Source organism: Nicotiana tabacum, chromosome 14 (genome assembly GCF_000715075.1).
Source record: "Nicotiana tabacum cultivar K326 chromosome 14, ASM71507v2, whole genome shotgun sequence".
In the NCBI taxonomy this organism is placed as follows: Eukaryota; Viridiplantae; Streptophyta; class Magnoliopsida; order Solanales; family Solanaceae; genus Nicotiana; species Nicotiana tabacum.
This window is the reverse complement of record NC_134093.1, coordinates 38,758,795-38,778,883: the sequence shown is the minus strand read 5'-3', so window position 1 is coordinate 38,778,883 and position 20,089 is coordinate 38,758,795. Positions and strand designations below refer to the sequence as shown.

The following is a 20,089-nucleotide window of genomic DNA, read 5'->3' as shown; positions in this document are numbered from 1 at the left end:
TTACGAGACTATAGGCTATTATTACAAATGTTGTAAATAATACTAAAAGTGCAAATATAGTTATGTAAAATGGAGTAAAACATTATAAAATATGCTTGTGGGTATAAAATAACTAATTTAAATTACTCAAAATAATTTGGGGAATAATTAGTAAATATTGAATAAATAAAAATGCAAGAAATCAATTTAAAAGCTTTAAAATTATAGAAAATACTTATATACCCCCTGTAAATTGGGTAATAGTGCAGAATGACATTTGAAAGTATATGGAATACTTTATAAAATATGAGGAAAAAATTGGGTATCAACATATAGACATACATAAACCCCTCTCTGGAGTAGGTAACTCGTTCTACCCCATCTGGAGCGAGAATTTCGACATTGGAGCAGTTGTAGAAGGGCGAATGGAGGACGGTTACCTACGGAGTGGCCAAAACCTACTGCTTTGAGAATTTTCAGGTGCATTTTGCTCTTGGAGATCGGATGCGGTGCGGAGATGGAATTGTATAATGGTGTTAATGGTTAAACGTTCAGACTCAACGTCAACCTCTCTGGCTTTGTTTTTCTGTGGTCCTCCACCAAAGATAAGACCAGTGTTTCCAAAGTTAGCGATGAAAGAAGACATGATGGTAAAAGATCAGTGAAAGGGTTCTTGCCGAGGAAGTTTAATGTTCTAAGAAAACTCAGAAAGGGAGAAAAAGATTATGAAAGTAGTGAAAGTGAAGAAGTAAAAATTATGAGTAGTGGAGAAGTTATAGACGACAAAAATAGTGGTCATGATTACCTCGAAAATTGGCGAAAATACTTAACGTGGCAACACATATTCGGAGTATTAAATGCGTGGAGACGTGTGTCCCTTCAAATGTTAGAGACCGTTCAGGAACTTTCCCCCCAAGAGAAGAATTATCATCTACTTCCCGGTAACACTGACTTGCGTCACTGGAAAGTAGGAAGACTATATGTATGGGGTGAAATTGGTTGATAACAAGTGGTCAAATGGCGAGATGACACGTGGAACTAATAACAGGCAAAAGATAGGTCAGCAAAAAACTGGTATCGGGTACGAAGGGTGTAACCGGTACGGGATGAATTCTGAAGGGAACATAACCGATAATAGAGATTCAAAGGTTTGACATTGGGTAGTATTCAGTAATTACAGAGAATATCTATATCCAAAGCCAACCGTTATGCACCCATCATTGATGTTTTTATTTTCATTCAAGAGGAGCTTGATTTTAGGATCTTGTCCCCTTAAGTAGAGGTTATAAATAGCAAGATTAGCAACCATTGTTGGACATGAAACATTCTGTACACAAAAGCTACAGTCTACTATTTTACGCTCAATCTAAACAACTTTATCACTGCTTTACCATTGCTTCTGCTTTTGCTCTCGAAAAGACCGAGTTCGGATCAGGCTTGTTATCTCCTTTTATCTCAGTCATTAATCTTATCTTTGTTCCTATTTCTTTATCATTTCTGGATCAAGTCGATTCGTTGATCTATAAACTACGCTATAAATTCAACTACACCGTTTTACGGGTAAACAAGAAGATGTTAGCCACGTATTTATAATGTGTTACCTTGAATTTTATTGTAAAAAATACTATTTACCAATATAAAAAATTTAATAGCTTAATTCAAGGTTCTAAAATATTTCTATTGTTAAAAAATAGACAGTCTTTCTTTCTACTTTTATAAGGATTTTGTATTCTTTTTTTCCCTCTAATTTCAATATTGTTTAAGAAAAAATAAGATAGAAAATTCCAAACAAAAAATATATTTGGGGCCCTAAAATTTAGAGGGTCTAAAGCAAAGAATTTACTAGCTTACATATAGCACCATTAATTTATATTTGACAATTTATTTCATTTGATGTTGTTAAGGCATATCAATTACTGTATGGGAATAGTAAATAAACTTTGTGATAGTGGTATCACTCCCGTTATTGTTTTTCATGGAGGGCATCTTGCTATCAAGAAAAATGTGAAGGATCAACGAGCAAGGTAACATTTGTTCTTTTTTTTTTAATGAACTAGTAAGATTTTTTTATATTCAACCTCAAATTTCTATTCAATTAAAAAAAAAATCAGTAAGAAGGAAAAAAAAATTGAAGCGTGCAAGAGACCTTCACTCCAAAGGAAATGAAGAACAAACTAAGAAGCATTTTAGAGACGTGATTCATATATCACCTAAGGATGCTCATGATCTAATAAAGGTAACGAGAGTCCACTTGATTTCACTAATGAAAAACAATAACTTTTGTTCTCCCAATATAATATTTGCATGTGAAGCTCTTAAAAGAGGCAAATGTTAGATACATTGTTGCCCCGTGCGAGGCGGACGCACAAATGACATATATAGTAGATGTTGCTATTACGGACGACTCAGATTTAATAGCTTTGGGGTCTCCGAGGGTAACCATCTATCCATTTAGTCTCGTCCTGTCTTACAATAATTATTTAATGGATCATTTTTTTGTTAACTACTTGTGTCACTGATTTTGTACTTAAATGTGATCAAACTAGATAATATTACCGTTGAAAAAGATAGGAAAGGAAAGGAGTATTTATACTCAAACTGGTCAAAGATGAAAAACATAAAGGTTTCACAAAGTTGTGACTATATGAAAACAAAGAATGGTTTAAGCATCATAGGAACCTCATGAACTTATAAAAGAGCTTAAGAGCTATGACAAAGTGAGTTTACATTAGAAAAGTGTTTCAGATTTTAATAAGGGACCTTTGTTTTGTGCCTATATTGTAGTTATCCTACAAAATATAGTGTTTATTTAGCTACGTATTTATAATGTGTTACTTTGAATCTTATTGTATAAAACGTTATTTATCAATATAAAGATTTGAGTAGCTTAATTCAAAGTTCTAAAATATTTTTATTGTTAAAAAATAGATAGCTTTTCTTTCTACTTTTATAAGGTTTTTGTATTATTTTTTTCTTTTTTCTATAAACTTCAATATTGTTTTAGCCAAATAGATAGAAAATCCACAACAAAAATATTGGGGCCCCATAATTTAGGGAAGCAAAGGCTTTACTAGCCATCCTTGAGTCGCTCCTAATCTCCCAACAGATGGCAATATAAGTAGTGTGTCGGGTCATCTTACCGATCATACTTCTTGGCTTAGTTTCCCACCATTCCTCAAGTATACTCCTCAGGTGTGCTACCCGTTATCCCCCATGGTGCACCAAAATAATTCCATACATTTTTGCCTATATTACTGGGGAAATTTGAAGAGCATATTCCTTGTGAATATATTATGAAAATTGCTGTTAATTTTGTGATTTAATATCGAAACTAAAATTATTATTGAATATTCGTCAGGGGTGGACGTATTACGGTTCAGTACTTCGATATCTTGTATATCAATTGTTCATACCAAATACCGTACTCAAGTAGTTCGGTACGGTTCGATATTTTCCTATTTGGTTCGGTACGATTCGGTATCACACCGTCCCCTGTCTAACATGACAAGAAGTGGCACTGGCCACTGATGATTCGGTGAAGCTGTTCATCCATGGAACAGCTCATGAACATTTCATGAAGTTCCTACTTAGAATCCCAAGCCTAAGGGATGTAAAACTGAGAGAAGATTATAACTATCCGGCGCCAGAGAATGACATAAGTACAGAAATGAGGTAGCACTAAACAGACGCCATATTTGTGATTGATGCAACGAACAAATAATATTGTACAAATTTCCAATATTTAATTGTCCTTGGTTTATTCCTAATCGATGCAAGGAAGAGATACTGTTATGCAACTTTCCAGTACCCAATTCATAGAGTATATTCCTGGGGTAGTGTAAGAAATGGGAATAGTTAAATAATTCGGTATTTCGGTATCGAAATATTGAAACCTCAATAACGAAGGCCGTATCTAAATATCAAAAAATTAATATCGAATTATACTGAAATACCGAATAAATCGATACCGAAATACCGAGTTAATTTGATCCGGTTCGGAATTCGATTTTTCGAATTTTATGCCCACCCCTAATATTCGCCATATATTTTTGTGATAATTCTTTAAAAAATTAAAAATCAACAATACTAAATCAAAATCTTTCAAAATCGTACCAAACCGACCAATCAACACCATATCGATCCATTCCCAAGTAGTTAGACAAGGAGCATATTTTCATAATTTAATGGATGAGTACTAATGGAGGTTAAATTCTAATAACACGAGAAGAATATTAAAAAGTCCTCGAGTTGAGCTTACATAATAGTTTCTACATTTCTAGTAAGGTTTTTAAAAGATTTTAATTTTAAAGTGATTTGAGAACGTATCCTCATTTAAAAAAAAAAAAAAAAAGGTAAAAAAGTTTATAAGCACATAAAAACTAACTATAAATACCCAAAATAAAATAGATTATTAGATTAAAAAGAAACCAACTGCACGTTTGACCGGTCAGTCAAAATAATTGATTGTTAAAAACAACATAGAAAAGAGCTAAATCAAAAACCGGAGACAATATTTATATATGAGAAAGAACTGTTGATAAAACATATTATTTGTAAATTCTCGACTAATTTTTCGGTATTACAGTTATCAATAGATTACATAAATGAAATCTAATCTTTTTTGGTGGTAAAGAAATAATTCTTGGAGTTTGGATTGTGAATTTCCTACTATTCCTCTCTTTGCCTAATAAAGCAACAAACAACAAAGTTGAATTCTATTAGTGGGGTCTGAAAAGGATAAAATATACGCAGACCTTACTCTTATCCTGAAAGGATAGAAACAATAGATTCGTAACAACAACAGAAACCCTGAAACCCTGAATTGATAGAGATAATAGATCCGTAACAATAACAGAAAATCATGAAGTGATAGAGACAATAAATTCGTAACAATAACAGAAATTACAGAAATAATATTAATATTATAAAATACAGTAAATAAATGGAAAGGCCTTACACATTTTTTCATTTTTGCTTAATAAAGCATGTACTAATAATTAAACATTTTTCCATTTTTAATTAATAATTTCAAAACTATCTCAGTAGTGTCAGTTCTGCCTGTTCTTATATCATCTTAAAACCTTCGATCAATGGAGACTTTTTTACCAAATCCAAACATCTAAAAATGAAATTATTTTTGTTGAAACCAGACCCTTTTGCTTAATCAATGGATCTGTCAACTTCTGCTTCTTTTTCATCTTCTTCATCGTCTTCTTGGTTTTCCGGCATAGTTCGTGGCCGTTCCGCTAGTGTCAAGATGTCTAATAAAAATCCGGCCGCCGCAGCCGGCGGTGCTGACAGTGTCTCCGGTGCTGGTCCTATTACTGGGAAAAAGCAGTTCCGCGGTGTAATGTTTAAGTATGGTCCTAAGGCAATTCAGGTCTGTGTTTGAGTTTTCAAAGTTCTCTATTTTCTTGTGAAATTTGGACTTTGCTAATTGGTTGCTATTAATTGAAAAAAACAATGATTTTTGTTTTTTGGGTTTGTTAAGCATTATGGTATATCATGTATGGGAAAGATTTTGCTTTAGCTTACTGTATTTAATGGAAAATTACTCATGAAGTATGGTTCTAAGCAAATTTAGGTATACTGAGTTTCTAGGTGCTCTAATTTGTTGTGGAAGTTCAACTAAGCAAATCAATTTGCTTTTTGGAGTTCTTGACCTTAGTTCATTAGCATATCAAGAAGGTAGATTGGTAATTAACCCTAAGTTGATTAGTGTTAATTAACTAACCTTTGGTTCTTTTAGTTGGATTAATGATTCTGACAACTATATAGGCATGGAGGACCTTATAAAAAAAACATTTCTTGGGGAATGGGTGGAGAGTTAGACTTGGCATTCAAAGATTAATGAAACAACATATATTCTTGTTTGCAGGGAAGTTACTTATGTTGAGTTGGTTAACAATATCATTACACGTTGTGAGTTAAGAATCTGAGCTTTGTGTGTGCTAAGGATTGTGGTGTGTGGGAAATTGTGCTTTAGCTACTGTTCATTGCAACAAACTATGCCTCAATTCCAAACTAGTTGGGGTCGGCTGTATGAATCATCAATTCTGTTTAGTTCCGTTTGGACGAGTTCATACCAGTACTTAAGAATTTGTGATTCTCTGACTCTAGAGGTTCGCAACATTTTGAATTATATTGGGAAAAAATTTCAGATAGTAGTTAACTGCATTGGATCTGGGAGTTTCCAGTTCCATGGAAAAGATTCAGCTTTTGAGTTTTGGGGAGGTTAGGGAGGGTTATGGGGAAGTAGTTAGACTATTGTAATTCCTAATGCAGTACTTCATAGTTCATACCATACCTTTCAGATTCAGTGAAATGTGCCATTTTTCGATTCTATTGACCAAACGTTAAACTTGGTAGCGGGTCAATGCTATGAGCATATGATGTTGGGAGAATCCACAAAATTTGCCTCTCTTTTGCAGATTCATCTATCATTTTGTTGATTAAATGAGATACAATCCATTGGTAAATCTGAGGGTGTTGACCACAAGTGCGAGCCCCTTTTGGGGGCAGACATAGCATGTCATATATTAGATTGTACGAGGAGTTCATCATTGAGTTTACAAGAAATTAAAAATCCTTATATACCGAGGTGCCTTTTAATGGGAAAACATCGGATACCCATTTGGCCGAAAGATATAATAGCTAGAACCATAAAGGGCAAGATGGAAGTTATACATTAACACCCAGTGTTTTTTAAAGGCGAAAAGTACAAAAAAGCGACAAGGTTCACAAAGCTTGAAGTGAAAAGTAAGAAGTGAAGAGCAAATTTCTATGCAACGAAGCGCACAATTTACCGAAAATAAAAAATTATCAAACATATAAGAATTTTGTACTACAATATGCAAATTGTAATTACAATAACTAATTTCACTATCCAACATTTAGTAATGCCGATATAAATCCAACTCCTCGGTTTTGCAACTTAAAGAACCAAACTCTTCTCGTTGGGACCATTTTGCGCATCATCGTTTGAAGCGCACACTTCTCTAGAGCGCATTGCTTCATCCGTGAAGCGATAACTCCTAGCTTCGCATTGCTTCATCGTTTTAAGCGTCAGAGCGATGTCTTTTTGTAATACTAAACACAAGATGATACAATATGCATTCTCAATATCCATTTTGCTCCATCTGAATCCATTTCATCCCCACACTCAATAAAGCCTTAGGTTCCTACTGCCAAAGGCTTGACCTAATGGTCAATAAAGCTAGAATGGACCATGAGAGACTACAGTTTAAATTCTAATAGAGCAAAAAAATTTAGGTGATTTCTTCTCATATGTCTAAACTTTGATGGACAGAGCTACCAGATGCATCTCCTGTGTGAAGTAGTAGGTATGGAGTACACGAGTTGGCCTGAACACCACCGTTATTTAGTGTAATGACAAATTAGGTTCTCTTATGCTAGGAACTCTCGATGTTTTATACTGGTATGTAAATCTCTAAATAAACTAGAAGAATCTTGGAAAACATCATATCGAATGGAAGTATACCAATTGATTAAGCCTTAATTCCAACTAGTTGGTAGTGGCTGCAAATTTATCTTGTGCATTAGTTGTGTTTTATTCATCGGTAACTCCATAGATTTCGAGACAACTTCTCTCCACACGATTTTAGGTCTACATTGACCCCCTTTAACACAATAATCATCATGGTTTTACAATCATGGTCATGGACCGGTGTATTTGGTATTCTACCTATGACATGGCCTAACTATCTCGGACAACCTTCTCTCATTTTATCCTTTACATGTGCTACTTGTATTCGTTATGTGATTATTTATTCTTTTGTTTAATGTTTTATGGCTGCACATCCATCTTCGCATTCATATTTCTACAACATCTTGTGGATATGTTAATGGTAGTTGCCGTTTAGAAACAAAAACTTCGGGCCAACAAGTGGTAGAGTTGCAATGACATATAACAAAAAAAAGAATTGCAATGTGTTGCAAAGAGAGAAAGGGAGAGAGAGAGAGAGTGAGGGGAGTGTTGTCGGGGGGAGTTTGATGATCTCCAAGTGAGGCGTATTATTAGGAGAAAAGTATAACTCCAGTTTGAAGAAGAGTATCCTTGTAGGATAGAGACTGAATGTGTCCTACATCAGATGTGAACAAGGAGAAGAAACGAAAAGAAAATTCTTATCTTCCGATGCGCTTTTTAGTAGTCAAACTAGTGAGACCCATTCGATCAAAACAGATGATACCCACGGGCATAAAGACCAGAAACATTGCATGTTAATTGTGGGCCCATAAAGAAAAGTGAACGAACAGTGTGTTAAGCTGAAAATTTAATAACAGAAGTTGTTTACTTGAACATCATTCGACAATTGAGCTAAGAAGTGTCTAAATCTGACATTTGTGCACGAGTGTCTCTTCATGATCATTCGACAATTGAGCTAAGTGTCTAAATCTGACATTTGTGCACGAGTGTCTCTTCATGACTGTATTTGCTTTGTGAAGACATCTTGAGTTACTTCTACAGATGATGGGTTTTTTGCTATTTACCTTTTTGCTTGCACATCCATGCATAGAGAAAGGTTCTTACAATCAGGTCATAAATTTCTATCTTGTTATTGTCAATATTGGTTGTTGAACTGGTTCTACTCAGTGTTTGAAAAAGCGAGCGCTTCGTCGCTTTAAGCGAGAGGCGGCGCGAGGCGACGACCCATTGCTTTTCTGACCCTGAAGCGAATCGATTTACAAAAGCGAGCGCTTCAATACTTGAAGCAAGAAGCGACGTAGAAAAGCGAAGCGAAAAAAGCGATCGGTTTATTCAAATGGGTCAATTGCTTTTTAAAAAAAGATTGGGTCTTTTTTTATTATACAAAACATAGACTCCAACCCAAAGTGAAGACATTTCTGCTTCTTCTTCCATCGAGTATCGACTGCTGCTGCTAGGGTTCGCTGCTCCAGCCTCCATGTAATTTTTCTTCCTTCTTTTTTTTCTTCTTTCTTCTTTCTTCTTCTTCTCCTTTTTTTCTCTCTTCTTTCTTCTTCTTCCGGTCGAGGCGTCGACTGCTGCTCACTGCTAGAGCAAGCAACAGTCTTTTTTTCCTTTCTTTCCTTTTATTCTTCTTATATAGCCTTTATTTATTAATTTGTGTGTATTTCAGTTTATAAACTTAATTATTATATTTTGAAATGTTGTTGCTTTGCTGATTTTAGTATATTAAACTTAATTATTATTTTATTATTTTCAGTTTTTTTCTTTTTCTTTGAAATGTTACTGATTTCAGTTATTAAATTTAATTTAATTAAGGTGTTGCTGATTTCAGTTTTATATATATATATATATATATATATATATATATATATATATTCAGTTTGTTCTTATATATATATTTTCAGTTTGTTCATTATGTTTGTTTTTCTTATATCTTAATAGGGATTAAAAATGTTCTAAAGTTCGAAAGAGAAAGACCCGGCTTGGCGATATGGCGATAAAGTTAATGAGAAGAATAATACAAATGTTATATGCAAGTTCTGCAACAAGATTACAAGGGGGAAATTTATCGCTTTAAATTCCATCTTATTGGTGGCGATAAAAACGTCAAAAGTTGTCCGAAATGCCCGCCGGAGGTGAGGGAGGAAATAAAGAATTTTGTTGAGAACAACAACAACAACAACAAACCCAGTGCAATCCCACACGTGGGATCTGGGGAGGGTAAAAGAACTAAAATATCAAACGAGTCATCAACCATTTGTGACCAATCTTGATGATGATGATGATGATATGGAAAGAAGGTGAAGCTGTTAATTTGTCACTTCAAACAAAACGGCGAATAGATGCAATCTCTTTAAGCCATGGATTGACGGGTATGAGTAGGACTAAAGGTCCTATAGATTGTTATTTCCCAAAGAAGCCAGAAGCAAAGAGCGGTGGAAAAGACTTACAAAAATTGCCAAGAACATTTTAAGGGATCACGTAGTTAAAGCTTTTGCACGATGGGTCTATGATGCAGGGCTCCCCTTCAATTGTGTCAACTATACTGACACTTTTGGAGACTTTATTGAGGTCGTTGGTCAATATGGACCTGGAATGAAGCCCCCCACTTATCATGAAATCGTAGGTCCTTATCTAAATAAGGAAGAAAAGGAGACCAATAAAATTGTAGAGGAACATAAAGTTGTATGGAATAAGTATGGATGCTCCATTATGATGGATAAGTGGACGGCAAGAACTGGAAAAATGATTATTAATGTGTTGGTAAATTTTCCCAAGGGAAGTTTGTTTCTTGAGTCTATTGATGCTAGCGACGCGTCCACTGACCACATCAAAATGTTTGCCTTGTTTCAGAACATCATTGAAAAGATTGGCACAAGCCATGTTGTTCAAGTGGTCACTGATAATGCGAGTGAAAATATTAAAGCGGGTGGTATGGTGCAAGGAGCGTATTTTCTTTGTGAAGACATCTTGCGTGCAGCTTCTTTCCCTCCTGCTTTCTTTGCCCAGTTTCCATACCACCCGCTTTAATATTTTTACTCGCATTATCAGTGACCACTTGAACAACATTGCTTGGATCAATCTTTTCAATGATGTTCTGAAACAAGGTGAACATTTTATTGTGGTCAGTGGACGCGTCGCTAGCATCAATAGACTCAAGAAACAAACTTCCCTTGGGAGAATTTACCGACACATTAATAATCATTTTTCCAGTTCCTGTCGTCCACTTATCCATCATAATGGAGCATCCATACTTGTTCCATACAACTTTATGTTTCTCCATAATTTTATTGGTCTCATTTTCTTCCTTATTTAGATAAGGACCTATGATTTCATGATAAGTGAGGGGCTTCATTCCAGGTTCATATTGACCAACGGCCTCAATAAAGTCTCCAAAAGTGCCAGTATAGTTGACACAATTGAATGGTAGCCCTGCATTATAGACCCATCGTGCAAAAGCTTTAATTGCACGATCCCTTAAAATGTCCTTGGCAATTTCTTGCAAATCTTTTCCACCGCTCTTTGCTTCTGGCTTCTTTGGGAAATAACAATCTATAGGACTTTTAGTCCTACTCGTACCCATTGATCCATTGCTTGAAGAGATTGCATCTCTTTCCCGTTTTGTTGGAAGTGACAAATTAGCAGCGTCACCTTCTTCCATATCATCATCAAGATTGGTCACAAATAGTTAATGACTCATTTGATGTTTTAGCTCTTTCTTCTCATCAAAATTCTTTATTTCCTCCCTCACCTTCGGCGGGCATTTCGGACAACTTGTGACATTTCTATCTGTCACGACCCAAACCGATGGGCACCCGGTACCTTACTCAACCAAGTACCAACGTAACGTATCTTTCTTATTACATCATCATATACACGTGACATACTGGCCTAATAGGCCAACATGATCATTTATAAACTCTAAACATAGACCGACAAGGCCATACAAGTATTCGTATACATGACATCTGTCTACAAGCCTCTAAGAGTACATAAGTATCATAAAGGTCGGGACTGAGCCCCGCCATACCAATCAATACATGTCCTAATTATACTGACCAAATAAGTAACTCCGGAGCAAATGGAGCGCACCAACATTTTTCGCTGAGCTGATAGCCTACTTGGAGGACTCTCGACCTGTCTATCGGGACCTGCGAGCATGAAACGCAGCGTTCCCAGGCAAAAGGGACGTCAGTACAAATAATGTACCGAGTATGTAAGGCACATTAATAAGTACATAACAGACATGGAAGAAATATAGAGTAAATGACTCAACCTGTAAGTCTGGATAACTCGGTAAATCATGAAATACTTAGTGTCATGCATATGCGTATGAATGTCATGTCATGCATAGGTACATGTTTCATAACATCATCAGGCCTCTGAGGGCATCCCATCATATCATCTTGGCCATTGTGGGCAAAATCATCAACGTATACCAGCTGATCAGGTGGTGGTGCGTATATAACGTGTAACCTTTTCCCATATCCCATATACATATAATATACATATATACGCGTATATAACGCCATCTGGTCATGGGTCAATGTAAATGAATGCAATGCACGAGAAGTACGTCAATAAAATCTTTCGGAGTGTTATAAGACCATTTTGCCTTTGATTAATATCATGAAATAAACTTTATCAACTTACGTATTTTCTGAGACCCATGAACAGATGATAAAATAATATGACACGTGGGGAATCAAGAACATAAGCATCTCTAATATTTTTATGAATAGAGTCATGTATGGAAATTGTGCATTTTCTCGTTTCATTTGTGTCGTATGGATCATGCCAAAAGAAATAAGGGATAGCCTTAACATTCCTGAGTCGATTCTCTTGAGAAAGATTACACCGTACTCCCTTAATATTGCAAAATTTCACAATAGTAACATAAATCCAACGCCTACTAATTGCTCCACCGTGGTAATTTGGTACTGGGGTATGAAAGTACTATGATTTTTTTCAATTATGGTCTACTGCAAGTTCCTTATGGAAAGAACAATTAGTTTGCATCTCCTGGAATTTTTAAGAGACTAAAATGAAGCCAAATGGTCTCAAATCTTAAAGTGAGCTTGAATGGAATGTGGGCCCACTTCAAGTGGTGATTAACCACATCTTCAAAATTTTGACATCTTGCAAGACCTTTTTAAGAGTCATATTATTGTTAAGGGGGTGGCTGCCACGTTTAGGACCCTTAAGCCTTATCCCCAAAGTCTTAATTAATTACTCACTAATCCTTAATTAACTAGTTAATCTCCCACTAATCAATAATTAACCAATTATCCACATGATTAAGAATTATCCCAAATTACTTAAAATATTGCTCATTTTTAGCATACCTTATACACCTCACTATCATGGCCATGTGGTACTTTGTATGGTACTAGTCCATAAATACCGGGTATTTTAGCTCGGGCCATATTTTATCCCAAAATGTCAAACTTCGACGAAATTTATTTTCTTCGATTTGCTTACCCTCTCACCTTTACGAATTTACTTATGCCTTGTTTGAAATATTATAATACTTGTAACCTCAAAATAATCTCATTCCCGAGCTTGCGTCGATTAACTTTACGACGAAACCTTAACGTCCGAAAATGCGGGATGTAACATCTCATTCCCGAGCTTTCATCAATTCACTTATGGCATACTTTCATGTACGAAAACATGGGGTGTAACACTATCGCCACCAATAAGATGGAATTTAAAGCGATAAATTCTCCCCGTGGTAATCTTGTTACAAAACTTGCATATAACATTTGTACTATTCTTCTCATTAACTTTATCACCAAGCTGGGTCTTTCTCTTTCAAACTTTGAGACATTTTAAATCCCTATTAAGATATAAGAAAATCAAACATAATGAAATATAACATATATATTATAACTGGAATCAGCAACACCTTATTAAATTTAATAACTCAAATCAGTAACATTTCAAAGAAAAAGGAAAAAAACTGAAAACAATATAATAATTAAGTTTAATATACTGAAATCAGTTTCAAAACGTAATAATTAAGTTTAGAAACTGAAATACACACAAAAATTAATAAATAAAGGCTAAATAATAAGAAAAAAAAGACTGCTGCCTGCCCAAGCAGTGAGCAGCAGTCGACGCCTCGACGGGAAGAAGAGAGAAGAAAAGAAGAAGGAAGAAAAATGACCTGGAGGCTGGAGCAGCAAACCCTAGCAGCAGCAGCAGCAGTCGATGCTCGATGGAAGAAGAAGAAGAAATGTCTTCGCTTTTGGTTGGGGTCTATGTTTTGTATAATAAAAAAAAGACCCAATCTTTTTTTTAAATTTAAAATTGACCCATTTAAATGAAGTGATCGCTTTTTTCGCTTCGCTTCGTATTGAAGCGCTCGCTTTTGTAAATCGATTCGCTTCAGGGTCAGAAAAGTGATGGGTCGCGACGAAGCTCTCGCTTTTTCAATCACTGTCTCTAAAGCAGTCTGGATTTGCTCACGTTAATCCTTCAACATTTATTTGTGCTCATAACTGGTCCTTCTAGCCAGTGGAGTGTTATTTCCATCAAACATTATCTTGACTGGAACATGTTTTTTATATAGGGACACAGATCATAACTCGAGGGAAGATTATGACCAATCAAGAATTAAACCTAAAACAATCAAACACAAAATACAGAACCAAACTGCCTTATGTTGCTATTTTTCTCCTCGAATCCCTTTTCTCAATAAGTTAGAGGTTTCTGTCCTTCTATTGCCTGTCAAATTGAAGAATGCACAGTGGAGAAACATTCTGATCATTCCCCTTCTCCACCTAAAGCTTGGCAGCTTGCTAAAAGACAATGTGTAGGGAACAGAGGGAAAAATTTTCAATTTAAGCAAGTAATTATAGAATCAAAAACTTCAAGGACTTCCAATGCCATTTACTCTTATGTACTCAATTCTCTAACATGATGCCTTCAATTTCTTGCAGGTTGCTTTTAAAACGGGTGATTATAAACAACAGGTCATTTTCATAGGTGGACTAACGGATGGATTTTTAGCTACTGAGTAAGTATCTTGTTATATTGGTTTAAACATCCCTCTCACCCATCTACCCTCTCTTCCTCTTTTCTCATTCCCTTCTCCATGTTTTGTTTTCTTTTTTCACTTTTTTGTTCATGGTCTGGATTAAGGGTGTTCAAAATATATTGAAGATCTTTCTTTTCGAACTGGCTTATCAAAGAAAGAAAAAATGATTTTCTTTTCGAACTGTCCCTTATTTGACTTGGCTCAATTCAAATGTCTTATCGAAGATTTTGCATTTTCCATAATCATGAATTTATTGGACTGAGGTCCTCAGCGATAACATTCTAAAGTTAAAGATAATTACCTTGAAATTCTTTTTCTGCAACCTATTCCCCAAAACTGTATTTAAATCTGCTGCTACTTGCCCTTGGTCCTTTTGACTTTTCCTTTTCTAATGTGGTTCTGCCTTTGTCTTCTTTTTTTTTTTTTTTTTTTTTTGGGGGGGGGGGGGGGAGGTTTCTGAGTTATAGTTAATAGTGACCGTTCTGCAATACACATAACAAATTATTTTATCTGTATGCTTATATTGGTTCGAACAAGAGTTGGAGTCCTTTCTACAAGGCTGAACGCGCACACAAAAAAGAAGATAAAGGAACCAAAAATAAAGAGAATGAAAGTTAATGACGTTAAATCCACAAAGCTCTCCCACGTCAAGCAGCAAAATCATCAAATATACTCTTGATAGCCCTTCCTACTTCTTTTGTCTTTTGTGGTTATTAAAATTGATGATCTCCATTATTGCAGTTACTTGGAGCCTCTGGCTATTGCTTTGGATAAAGAAAAATGGTCATTGGTTCAGTTTCTACTTTCATCATCTTATAGTGGATATGGAACGTCAAGCTTGAGACAAGTAAAAATTTCTTCCTCCTCTTTCCACGTATATTCAAACTGTTCTCATTGATATGTAGAGTACTAGATCTGATATGTAGATTCTTGACATGCTTATTAGGTTATTCCATCATTGATCATGTACTGTGAAAGGTAAATGTTACAATCTCTCTCAACTCATTTAGGCCATAGAAAGAAGAAAAATAAAGGGCAGCCCGGTGAACAAAGCATCTTGCATTTACGCAGGTCCATAGAAACATGTTCTTATATATGCCTTCCCCTGAAAACAATAAAGACTTTTAAAGAAGGAAAAGCTTAAATTGTGCAATCCTGTTCCAGAAAAACTTAAGTTTGTGCAATTTCAAGGATGTCTTGTACAGCCGGAAGACATCATAATTCAGTGCAAATTTGCTCGTGGTTTGTTTTTCAGAAGTTTTGATACCGAAACTTGTTTGAAGTTCCTTAATCATAAAGGATTTATGATGGGTAAGGGCTTGACACAGTTTTAAGGTCAAAAGGATATAGAAGGAGCTGGACTAGAGACAATTTACTCTGTTTGCAAGGCTGGAAATCAAAGAGAAATTGTGTTTGAGAAAAAGGAATAGATCACATAATAACTCCTATATCTCTCGGACATGGAACTTAAGCTAAGATTTGCTTCAAATGATTTTAAGGCAGTTGCTTTGGGATCTTTACTCGCTGAAGTTTTTAATGAATTGAAAATGTTGGAATGGTGTTTGTAGTTGTTAAGGTTTGAGGAACACTAATTGGATATTCCTGTTGGATTGTTTAAACCCCCATACAGCTCCATCTTCATCTAAATTAGTGCTTTAACATGGCTATCACCCTCACTTTCCTATACTTGTCATATAACTGGAAAGGTTGCTGCCAGTTCTTCTATATACTCTCATTCAGAAGTGCATGGAACTTGACCAAAAGATGTTATTCTCCTTCAAATGATTAAATTCAGCATGTTGGTCAGTGGCAATTTTTTGAACAATAGATCATAAATTATAAATTAGGCCCTCTTGGAAGAGGGGGAACACAAGGTTGGGATAAATGGTATGAGAACAAACCTCTATCCCATTCCCCACCACCAAAAAAAAAAAAAAAGGAAAGAAGGAAGAATGATCTACAACAGCACAAGGCTTACATATGATTCTATACCAAGCACCCAAGGTTGTGGCCTATTGGTCAATGAAGTGGGAAGAGAACCACGAGGTTTCAGGTTCAAATCCCATCGGAGGCAAAAATCACTAGGTGATTTCTTTCTATCTTCCTAAACCTCGGTAAGCGGAGTTACCTAGTACCTGTGCTGGTGGGAGGTAGCAGGTACCTGGTGGAATAGTCGAGTTGTACAAGCTGGCCCGAACACCATCGTCATAAAAAATAATGATTTTGTACCAATTTATGGTGTCATATATATACCTATAAAACGTTAAACCTTGCATGCCCCTATATGTTTTACACAAATGTCAAGCCTCATTTCTTGTGAAATTGTCGTGTCCCAGATCTGCTTTTGTATTAATGATTATTTTCCTATTTTAGTCTTCATTTTGGTTTTCAAAAGAGCATGTTCTTATGTCTATGTTTGACGTCCTAACACTTGTGCATTCAAAATATTGCGTTTATATATTTACCACACTCAATAATGTTTCCTGTTTTGGGAGCATAAACCTTTGGATCTGCTTGTTTAGAGCTATTCCTCTTTTTGCTTGTGTTTGTGAGCTTAACTTCCTTCTACCTCCGTGAATTTCTAAAGGACGCAACGGAGCTTGATCGGTTGATAAGTTACTTGATAAACAAGGAAGATTCTGAAGGTGTGGTACTACTTGGGCACAGCACTGGCTGTCAGGTAGGTATTTATTTCATTGAATGGACAAATCGAACATTTGATGCTACTCCAGTAAAAAAAGCATGTAATATCATTATGCACGAAACATGAGGATAGAGGAAACTGACTTTCTCCATTTGTATACAGGATATAGTGTATTACATGCGCACAAATGCTGCATGCTCCAGAGCAGTACGTGCAGCCATATTGCAGGTAATACCTGCTTAAAAATTGTAGTTTAAGTTGCCTCTTTTGATACAAATAAGTTCAGTACATGCTTCCTACCATTTTAGCTGAATGTGCTAACTTACTGTACCTCAATGCTCATGATAGCACATGCAATGGATATGGTCCTTTGAGCTCTAATGGTTTATCCAAATCTCCGTCTTTCTTTAGTGAGGAGAAATTTGTAAAACGGACAAGATTTTGCCTCTTAGATATCTTTATTACTTCATACCTGATATGTGACTCTTGCAGTTACTGGTGAATGACCTACATTTAGTTCGAATGGAGTTAAGGCGGTCTTCAAAGTCATATGCTGTTTGAGTTTTGCAGTTTCTGTTGTGTGTGTGCGTGGGGGGGGGGGGGGGGTGATGAAAATATAATGGTGAGACGGGAAGGAGGAAAATATAATTGTTGCGGTCAGTTACTGGCGTTTAACTGACATTCAATTATGAGAGTTCAGGTGCTTTTCTTCTGAGAGAGAATCAAGCTGGCAGTGTAATCTTATCTTGAGAGATCAGTCTTAAGCGTGGTGAATATGGAGACAGCGTTTGGAATAGTATCTGTGTTCTCATAGCTACTATTATGCGGCCAACTTTATGTAATCTGGGTATTGTGCTGCTTTCAGCATCAACCATAATGTTCTTTTGGCTTTTCAGGCTCCAGTTAGCGATCGAGAATACAAAGCCACTCTTCCTGATACTGCTTCTATGATTGATTTGGCCTCAAACATGATAAGTGAAGGCCGTGAATCAGAGTTAATGCCAAGGGAGGCAAATCCAGATGCCCCAATTACTGCCTTTAGGTAAGGACGATGGTGTAGTCCAGTTACTTTCCCGTATACTGCACTCTACCACTTCATGATCATGGTTTCTACTGAATCTTAATTCAAAGGAGGTCAACTACAACAACTACGAAAAATCCAGTGTAATCCCACGGGGGAGGGTAGTATGTACGGAGACCTTATCCCTACCTTGTGGAGGTAGAGAGTTGGTTTCCGATAGACCTTAGGCTCAGGAAAAGCATAGTCACAGCATAGTTGAAAAGAAAAAAAGAAAAAAAGAAAAAAAAAGGTCAATTATATGCATTAAAAAGCACGCTCCAAGTTAGTTTATTACAATTACGAAGTTATGATAATGAACAATAATTATCAAATAAAAACCGTGAATTAATTGCAATAAAGACACCTTTCCCTTCTATTCGTTCAACTGGAATTTTATAATAAGGCAAGATATTGAGGATGACGTGGAAAATGCCTCACAATGAAGAGGTCCTTCAGAAACTTTTAGCGGAGTTCTTCCACTGAGGCATAAGTGGATTCTCTGGCATATACGATATCAGAAAAGAAGGCCATCATAGATATGATAGAGGTCTGAACAAGAAGTTGGATTTCTTGTTTGGAATCTCAAGTCTTTGCTTACTCTTTTCTACACATGGTTGCCTTCCTAATAATGATGTTTTTGACAGATATCACTCACTTTGCGCATACAATGGCGAGGACGACTTGTTCAGTTCTGACTTTAGTGATGACCAGCTGAAGCAAAGACTTGGGCACATGTCTAACACTCCTTGTCAGGTTGAGAACAAAGTCCCTTCAATTTTCAAAAGCTAATTTTCCTTTTAGTTTACTCTGTAGAAAGACTTTAGTTTAGGTCCGAGCAATTTTTGTTACTTTTTAAGCGTGTTACATGGCAAAAGAAAGAAACAGACATGGTGAATTTCCTGGATAAAATGTCCCTTTTGACATTTTCCACATAGGCCTAGAAGTTTTAATCTGTTTACAAGGACAAAATGGCAGGTTCTGATTCTCACCTATTCTCTGCAGGTTATATTTTCCATGGGTGACGAGTACGTTCCAGATTATGTTGATAAGAAAGCGTTGGTTGATAGGCAAGCACAAAACCTTTTGCAGACCTTTTTGTGTGTTCTTGTTCTTATACATTTGTCCTCACGGTTACTTGACCATAGTTGCCTATGCATTTTGAACTTGGTGCAGATTGTGTAGAGCAATGGGTGGTGCTGAAAAAGTTGAAATTGAACATGGGAACCATTCTCTATCTAACAGAGTTGCTGAAGCTGTTGAAGCCATAATGAGCTTCGTCAAGCGAGAAGGTCCGAGCGGGTGGGATGATCCATGGAACTAAACGGGTTGATCCTGCAACTTCAATGAATTATATTTTGCCTTTACATTCTTTATTTCTATGTATCCTACCAGTTACATGTACACTTCAGAATGAGGAAAAGTATAATATTGTCTTTACCTAGTGAATGGTAGTCTAGAAGAACGTATCATTTTTTTCCATTCTTTGTCATGAATTTTGGAATTGATTTTTCGCAAGATTGGAAATTAGCAATGGAGATTGAATATTTATCCTTCTATTGGAGATAATGCTGGATTCTTAGATTTGAATATTTCATGGTAAAAGGTTGTTCTGTCTTGTATATTTATTCTGGAAAGAGAGCACAATTGTACTTTAATTATTTGACATGTACATTTGATTGGTAGTTTACTATTTGTTGTGTCTAGTTTCTAGCTTGGATACCTTCCGTGTAAAGGGATAGTTTTTAAGGGATCGTTTGGCTTATGAACTAGTTATACTAGGATTACAACAACAATACCAACAAATCCAAGTAGGATTTGGGGAGGGTAGTGAGCACGCAGACTTTACCCCTACCTTGAGAAGATAGAGAGGTTGTTTCCGATATGCCTTCGACAATGCGAGGATTATACTACGAT

General features: G+C 36.0%; 1 protein-coding gene and 1 long non-coding RNA gene across 3 annotated transcripts; both read left to right on the top strand.

Moving 5' to 3' along the window:
- The first annotated feature begins 5,007 nt into the window (after positions 1-5,007).
- LOC107766197 (UPF0613 protein PB24D3.06c) lies at positions 5,008-19,830 on the top strand. Of its 2 annotated transcripts, none has more exons than XM_016584943.2 (9): positions 5,008-5,359; positions 14,374-14,450; positions 15,213-15,318; positions 17,059-17,151; positions 17,278-17,343; positions 18,012-18,157; positions 18,820-18,928; positions 19,178-19,242; positions 19,349-19,830. In XM_016584943.2, exons 1-9 carry the CDS (start codon positions 5,147-5,149, stop codon positions 19,494-19,496), a joined length of 1,023 nt encoding a protein of 340 aa, XP_016440429.2. In that variant the 5' UTR covers positions 5,008-5,146; the 3' UTR covers positions 19,497-19,830. The 2 variants fall into 2 exon arrangements, with proteins under 2 accessions (XP_016440429.2, XP_016440430.2); XM_016584944.2 differs by lacking the exon at positions 5,008-5,359 and adding an exon at positions 13,509-13,682.
- Positions 8,580-10,206, top strand: LOC142169133 (uncharacterized). Its single transcript, XR_012698874.1, has 2 exons — positions 8,580-8,905; positions 9,371-10,206. It is a non-coding gene; the product is annotated as an uncharacterized LOC142169133 (long non-coding RNA).
- Positions 19,831-20,089: the final 259 nt, after the last annotated feature.

Excerpts from the sequence above, each read along its gene's own strand:
- LOC107766197 (XM_016584943.2), top strand. The coding sequence starts at position 5,147 with ATGGATCTGTCAACTTCTGCTTCTTTTTCATCTTCTTCATCGTCTTCT. Across the intron at positions 15,319-17,058 it reads GAACGTCAAGCTTGAGACAA|GACGCAACGGAGCTTGATCG; the intron begins GTAAAAATTTCT and ends GAATTTCTAAAG. Across the intron at positions 18,158-18,819 it reads GCCCCAATTACTGCCTTTAG|ATATCACTCACTTTGCGCAT; the intron begins GTAAGGACGATG and ends TGTTTTTGACAG.